Genomic DNA, 8,149 nt, shown 5'->3' with positions numbered 1-8,149 from the left:
CGAATTGTCAGATTTTGTTAGAGGAAGGATAGTTGGTCAAGCAGATGGTGGAATAAGTCAGCGGGAATTTCGCAGAATTTGGGAATCCCGCTTTCAAAAGTCAACAGAATCATCGTGCAGTTCAGGAAACACGGCAAAATGTCAGGAGATTGGCTCGGCCAGGGCAACTTCTGGATACCATTTTCTTCCTGCCACTTTTGGATGTTTCTAGCAGTGTGACACGGTGCTCCATCTTCCTGGAACAACGTTGTGTTCTTGTCCACGAAACCCGAGGAATAAAGTGGCAAGAGTCCTTCCTCCAATATTTCAACGTATTTTGCAAAATTTATGTTGCCAATGCACTCCACTAAGCTCGATCTCCCACCAACCCAAACAGCTCCCCAAACCATCATGCTGAAACCACCATGCTTCACAATTGGTTGCAATCTGTTGATCCAAAACTCTTGGTGAGGCATTCTCGAGACCCATATTTTTCCACTGTCCGAAAATTGAGCAAATCTTGATTCGTCTGAGAACAATACAGTCTTCCAAAAGTCCAGAGGCTTGGTCATCATATCACTTGCCCACTTCTTTCATCTGACTATGTTGGCAGGTCTTAATAAGGGCTTCAGTCTAGCTGCTCTGCAACGATAACCCAATCTGTGGAGAATCCGTTGAACAGATTTCGGGCTCATCCCACAAATTTTGGCCACTTCTGCAGTCGTTAATCTGGGATCCATTTCAATGCTCCTCTTGACAGCCATTTTTTGTCCTCTCCGATGGACCAGGACGACCCAGACGCTGCTCAGTTGTTTCGGAACCCCATCGAAAACCTCTGGGCCATACTCGATCAGCAACTCAAGAAACAAACAAAAAACCAACTTCGAAGAGCGATCTACTCCAAGTTTTGAAGCAAGAGTGGGCGAAAATCCCACAATCTAAAATTGACGAGATTATTCTCACGATGCCCAAAGGATCAACGAACTCCACGAAGCGAAAGGAAGATCTACTAGTTATTAATTAACTTATAAATATATCAGTTCATGTGAATATGACTGAAAAATTTCATTTTTTCTGAAAAGGTGGTGTCTATTTACTTGTGACCATGCTGTGTACATGTTATTACATGTAGGGGGTGGGAGTTTCATTCAAATGCTTGGCACACATGCAAAAGCTTTCCTACTAGCATGGGGACAATACATTTCTCATACCTACTTTCATAGGGCTAGTATATTTCTCACACCTCCTAGCATGGGGCTTGTACATCAAAAATGTTTACACCCTTGCCATGACATGATCTTACACAGTGAAAATAATTTCATCACTTCCTAAATTTTATGACCACAACAAAGTCAGTGATAACTTCACCAAGTACTACCACTTGGAAGATTATTTGATATCCTTGAACAAGGGTAGGAATAAGCCAGAGACAGTAATATTCATGATTCATGGAAGATACAAGAAATGGGCCAAATATGTTTATTAAAATAAACTGCATGAAGGAATCCATTAAATGTGGTAGCATGTTGGAAGACTGGAGATTATTTAACACCAAAATGAATTTAAAGGAACTATGCCCAAGTAATTACTGACCAATTAGTCTTACTTTAGTAGTTGTGAAATTATTAATCTATAGTTAGAGAGATTCTTCAACAAAATTTAGACAGGTTTCACATTATCATAGATAGACAGTATGGATATGGAAAGAAATGGTCATACCTAATGAATTTGACAACTCTTTTGGGGGAAATTTTACGTTTCATATAGATATGGGTAATGCAGTGGATTTGGCACACGGGGATCCATTGTGGTAGTCTTTCTAGAGTGAACAAAGTCCAGATGTTTAACGCTAGATAGTGTGGAAATTACAGTCTCTGTGTAATTCATGTTGCAGAAAATAAAAGCCAAAGTCTGCAGAGATAGAACTGTTTGAAAATAATAAAAAATATTTCCACAAAAGTTGTGTAGATATTTCAACCAAACATTCATGTCAAGAAGTCTCATGCAAGCAAAGAAAGACATGTCTTAACAAATGAGTGGCATATCAAGAAGTGATGATTGAACAATCAGTATAGAGGGAGCCAGCTGTGCTAGGAGTCTGTGTCGCACTCCTATTGGTGAAGGGTTATCACATGTTCATTTGTGAGCAACAATGCAGTAATATCACATGGAAACACGAGAGTGGGTGGGAGCCTTAAGGCTAGTGGCGAGCAAAAAAGTCTGCATACAGAGAGCAGCACTGAATTGGGAAAACTAGGTGTGAGCAGAATTTACTTATCGTATTGGAATCATAAGTCCAGATGAATGTTTTGTATAACACTCAGACATGCCTCCAGTTAAGCTGATGTTACTTTTATAACAGGATGGTCAGTGTATGAAACAGTTTGATCCCAGGTGTGGTTGAAGCAGAAAATTTAACGAGTTAAGTTTTTCATTTGATGTTTTGTGTTCATAAAACAGAAACAATACAAGTACATATAAATAACCTAGGATACTAAAGAAATGCTTTCTGCATTTTTGCAAAAATTACCTATGTACAGTTCCTGAAAGCTTCATATGAGACATGTGCGTTTCAACAGGCATTGCTGTTGGGTTACATATGTCCAAGCAGCTATTTAAAGAAACATTATATATACATTATGAGGTAAAAATAATTCAAGAACATCTTCTGATCAATGATTTGTCAAATTCTGAAAAAAAAAGACTAATTCTCTTACAAGATATTACTGATTCATACAAAACATATTTTGAAGAAGCTTTACTCAGAGTGCATTAATATGGAATTAAAAATAACATTCAAGTGGTGTACTCTGCTATGGTATGTGCAAAATATTTTTACGAGATACGGAGGTCCCACCAGTCCTGAAAAAACATACACAGAGATTATGAGATACAGAGGTCCCACCAGTCCTGAAAAAACATACACAGAGATTATGAGATACAGAGGTCCCACCAGTCCTGAAAAAACATACACAAAGATTATGAGATACAGAGGTCCCACCAGTCCTGAAAAAACATACAAAGAGATAAATATAACCCAAAAGGGTTAAGTGGGGATTGAATGGGTATTTGAAATACAAGGTATAAGAGATTATAGATTTCTACACAGTTTGAAGCATGAAATCAATGGTAGAAGCAAAAGGGGTAGCCTAGATGGGCCTTGGAAATGAAATCATCTCTCTTCTGTTCTTAATCTTGTTTACTGAACACGGTAAATATAACAGTAACTTATATAAGTAACTATAAAGCAGTTTTATTTTTATATTTCTTTGTGTTTGAAAGAAAAATGTAATAACCAATAACCTAGCTTTAAGAACACTAACATAAAATAATTTTAAATGTTACTAAAATTATCCACCAATAATCACAATGTATGTAATGAATGTGCAATATTATATTTGCATTATTGCCATTTTATTCATATATTGTTTCATTTATTAATAACATTGCTTACTATGTTAAATATAATTACATTTATTTTAATTTGTTGTTAATTACTGAACTTGTATTATAAAGACTGATTTGCATTGTTGGCTTAATATTTGTATTTAAGGTATTATCATGAGGTATTATTTGGTTTACAGCTGAAAATAGTGTAAACAGTAAAGGTACCGAACTAAAGAAACATTGCATTTTAATCTTTACAAAAGGTATGAAAAACATATTTACTGATCTATAATGATAGACAGATTAATTTTTAGTTTCCAAGTACATAGCTTACTCTAATAAGAAATTATTTATAAATGGGGTTTCTACGCACATACAGTAGCACACATTCAGATCTATCACCTAATTATTATACTTACATTATTATCTACAACTATATTTACATAGCATGGTTAAAGGCTAAAACAGCTTTTGGCACCATTACAAAACCAATACACAATATATTCTGCTTATTCCCTAACCACTCATTATAACATTTTTGGAAATAATATCCCACACTTTCTTTTCTTTGATGGGTGATCAATCAATAGAGGATGTTATCAATATCACTGACTCTAAGCATCTGATGGGAAGTATTGGAATTGACTTGATTTATGTATATATTAATATTGTGATGTAAAAATGGTAAGAAATTAAAAATAAATAAAGCACTAAGATAACTCAGTATTTTCCCCAGGATTTTAAAAGAAATCTGATATCATAAATGTCAGCTTCTATCAGTTATTTTTAATAGATCAGTGGAGTGGGCAATTGTCCAAGGATTAAACTGCTAAAAATGCTACTCCTATTTTTAAAGGAGTGATCTGGAAATTTTAAAGGCCAGTTAGTTTTACTTATGTACTTAGAAAAATTCTAGAGACTACCCACTGTTGAAAGTAATAGACATAACATTTTCGAGTTCTGGGAACACAGAAATCAGAAATACTTGTAGTTATTTATAGATTATAGCTTTTATGGAAAAAGTAAGTATTATTTTGCCATTATTAAAGTTTAAAAAGAGTTATTTTAATGTATTTTTTTGCATTAGTTGGGATTGGTCACTTTTAGGTTTTATTACTACAACTTCAAAACTTTAGATATGTTAGAGGGAGGTTTTTAATATGAATAATGACTGGTGAAAGTTAGTTAACCAGTTCAGTGTTAGTTAGCACACTAGACAATGAGAATTGACAAGTCTGTTCATCTCTAATTCAACTAGTAAGCTAGTCAAATTCAATGACGAGGAACCCACTTTGAGACTAATAATGGTTGGAGATGGCTTGCATGGTAATGAAGAAAAACTTTAATATAAGTTTAACATAATAGCAAATATACAACATTTCGACAAGGTTTTGTCGTCATCAGGACTAGTAAGCTAGTCAGTCAGCATGTTTGTTATCAATGGATTAGTGAGGAAAGTTTAGCAAGTAATTTAGGCTTACATTAGCTTCAGAACTTCTATTCAAACATTGCTTGTGGAGTTAGGCCTACCAGTGAACATATCCTGAATAAAGTTATTGAGGAAATAAATCAGTTCATTATTGTTGCATTATTTTTACCAAATAATCCAAAAGCAACCCAATCAATGACAGAACACATTACAAAAAATGTATCAGATTATAGGATATTAAAGTTACTAAATATTTGATTAAACTAAATAATTACCATTTCATTAGTGAGGAAAATTCTTGTTTTTAATTAGTCATGTAGTCCAAATTTGGCTTTTGTTACTAATGGAGTGCCTCAGGATAAGTGCTTGGATCTGTTTTTTCTTGTTTACAGTAATGATATTGACAGCAGCATAATTACTAAATTTGTAAAGTTGCTAATAACAGTAAACTCTTGGGTACTTGTACTGTTCTAGCTGTATTGAAGATAAGTACTACAGGATGGCTTGGATCAATTGGTAAGTCAGACAAGTACCTACAATTATAGTAAATGCAAAGTAATGAAACTGAGATTTCATAATTTGGATCAACCACTTATCAAAGATGGGAACTCATTTATCCAACAAAGAGCATGAAACTCTAAGTCAGTATAACAATAAAGGTATTTCAAGTCAGTTGATATCAAAATTGGTATCAACTACAGAATGAAATTTGTAATGTACCATCATAATACCCAGTCAGAATAGAAAACATTTCACACAGTAGCACTTAAAGATGGAATGTACTTGAACCTAAGATAACAGAAATAGGTATGTTCACAAACTTCAGTTCAACTATGTTATCATATTGAATTTAAAAAAAAAAGTGAAATAACAGTGTTCAACTGTTTTTCATTTTCACTAGTATCAGATTTTTTGAAACAATGATTTTAAGCATAATTTAAGAGTTAGGTACTAGATCAAGTAAATTAAAGAAACTGATAAAAATTTTATTAGAGTTTGGATTTTAGCTCAGGGTTCAACTATGTTATACCTAAATATACAAGCACTTTCAACTGAATTTTTTAAATATCACTACAAGTGAAGGCCTTCAGCAACTATCTGTTTTTATTATCCATATCATACAGATAGTCTTAATGATTCACAATACTAATGTATTCATACTAGAGCCAACAACGGCAATGATAAGTGCATTCAAATTTAACTCAAGTATCACTTTAAATAAACTTGGGGTAAGTTAACATGACTAGCAGTCATGGTGTAAGCATAGCATAAAATTCACACCCAGTATTTCTTACATTTACATTGATTATCCATAATAACCAGAGAACAAAAACCTTGAAATTAAAACAAATGTTACACATTTGTTTTTGCATAGTAAGAAAACTCACAATTTCCATTTTCACAATGCAACAAACATACTTCATGTTACTAAATGTTCTTATTAATATTGTTTGTAAAATTAATTTATTATAAGGTGTGTATCACTGGTTTTTCCCCCATTGAAATAAAGTGATCATTAAGCTAGGACCCTTTTTTTTTTTTTTTTTTTTTTTGTTGAGTGTGGACAACTAACCTCCCTCCCTCCCTATAATTAAAGCACTAAGAAACTTATGGAGTACCCCACCCCCAAAAAAAGGGAAATGCTTTAATTCCTCTAACACAGTCAGACAGCAATGAGGAGACAAATCTCTTTACCAATATTTACAAAAACGCACATGAGTTTGGTTGCGTGTTCCCAACTTTATTTGAAGCCCTCTCTAACCCTAAGTCAGTAAATGGGAACCACAAGTTCACAACTCACAATTTGATAACACTTGGGCTAGAAATATCTGCTGAATGACACAGAACAAAACACGACTTATGATACTATTACTAAGCTGCACTTTAAACAAAATAGTCACGGGAAAATTAAAAAACTCGTTTCATTAAATGTTTACTAACACTATTTGTGTCAGGTTACATTGGAAAAAGCGCAATGATAAATTTCCTTCCCTACAAAACCGATTCGTTTAAACTATTAATTATTAACAGCTAAATAACTCGGTCAGTATAATAAATTAAGTATCATACCGCTTATAGCTGGACGACGTGATACAATATTTGTTATAACAACAGTAGCCACCCCAACACCAGCAAAAGCAACTGGGTAAAAGTACCTTGCAAATACGCTTTCAGACCCGGAAGACATTTTGTCTGATTCAACTAACCTAACACCAACTCACGTACACTGACGATAGTCTTTCTTAAAAATACTTGAATAAAATCTACGATTATATTACATTTAGTACGTCCAGGCGGTTACAAGGGTGCCCGTGCCTCCCTAAATTTACATTTAATAGGTAAGAATATTATACTTTTAGTAACACATTGTCTTGTTTAATAACAGTTATGTTGTTTTTTTTTTACTCTCGAATATATTTAAATAAGTTCTGTTATGTCATATATTTTAATTATGTCATTACATGAAAGTTTGCTTGTTTGTTTGAAGTTAACCACAAAGCTACACAATGGGCTATCTGTGCTCTGCCCACCACGGGTATCGAAACCCGGTTTCTAGCGTTGTAAGTCCGCAGACATACCGCTGTACTACTGGAGGCTTACATGAAAGAAAAACATCTTTGGTCTATAGACACAGGGTATGTCCCTCTAGAAATGTCCGGTGTGGCATACAAATATACTGTTACGTCTCTGTATGTTCGTTTGTAAATTTTTCTGCAATACAAGTCCTTTCTTAAATAAAACTAGTTTATTCTGTCAGCAATTGTAGTTCCGATCTCTGTATCTGCTATCCTCGGTTCCCACCGACCGTAACTGCTGTCCTTCGTTCCCCACTCTCTCTCTCTCTCTCTTTTGTCTAGCGCACTTATAATAATAATATAATACAATAATACCGCCCGCGTAGCCTCTTCGAGAATCTTCTAGACACTCATCACTTGTTACCAGCGTCACTTGACTTCCGCTGTCGTAACACAAACGCTTGCATAGCACGCACTAGCGTTTTTCACGAATCTTCTAGATAATCATTACGTGTTACTAACTTCACGTGACTTCCGCTGTCGTAACACTGTCCCTTCCTTAGTACTGTTCCTCCCGAACAATAGCCACTTAAATTAAACCAATAGATACTTAACAATAACTTAATTAAATGTACAGAATTTACAAACACAAAATTAAAATTCAACAAAGTCTCTTAATTTTATGGGACGTATCTTCTTCCGTACTGGTCTACGTCTCATTGGCTTCTGCTTCACGTGGGGTTCATTTGCTCTATCAGGAATTGTCCTATCATCAGTAACAGTCACATCAGTGGTAGTAACTTCATCAAGGGTTTCAGTGTTTCCTTTCTCAAAACCG

At 34.4% G+C, this 8,149-nt stretch overlaps 1 protein-coding gene across 1 annotated transcript in view; it reads right to left on the bottom strand.

Moving 5' to 3' along the window:
- Positions 1-7,062, bottom strand: part of LOC106465254 (NADH dehydrogenase [ubiquinone] 1 subunit C2-like) — a 25,587-nt gene extending 18,525 nt beyond the window's left edge. The window contains exon 1 of the mRNA XM_013925462.2: positions 6,866-7,062. Within this exon, the coding sequence (XP_013780916.1) occupies positions 6,866-6,983 (118 nt within the window). The 5' untranslated portion in view covers positions 6,984-7,062. The remainder of the gene's footprint in view (positions 1-6,865) is intronic.
- Positions 7,063-8,149: the final 1,087 nt, after the last annotated feature.

Source organism: Limulus polyphemus, unplaced genomic scaffold, assembly GCF_000517525.1.
Source record: "Limulus polyphemus unplaced genomic scaffold, Limulus_polyphemus-2.1.2 Scaffold1885, whole genome shotgun sequence".
NCBI classification, from domain to species: Eukaryota; Metazoa; Arthropoda; class Merostomata; order Xiphosura; family Limulidae; genus Limulus; species Limulus polyphemus.
The sequence above is the reverse complement of the archived record's forward strand: the minus strand, read 5'-3'. Positions and strand labels throughout refer to the sequence as shown.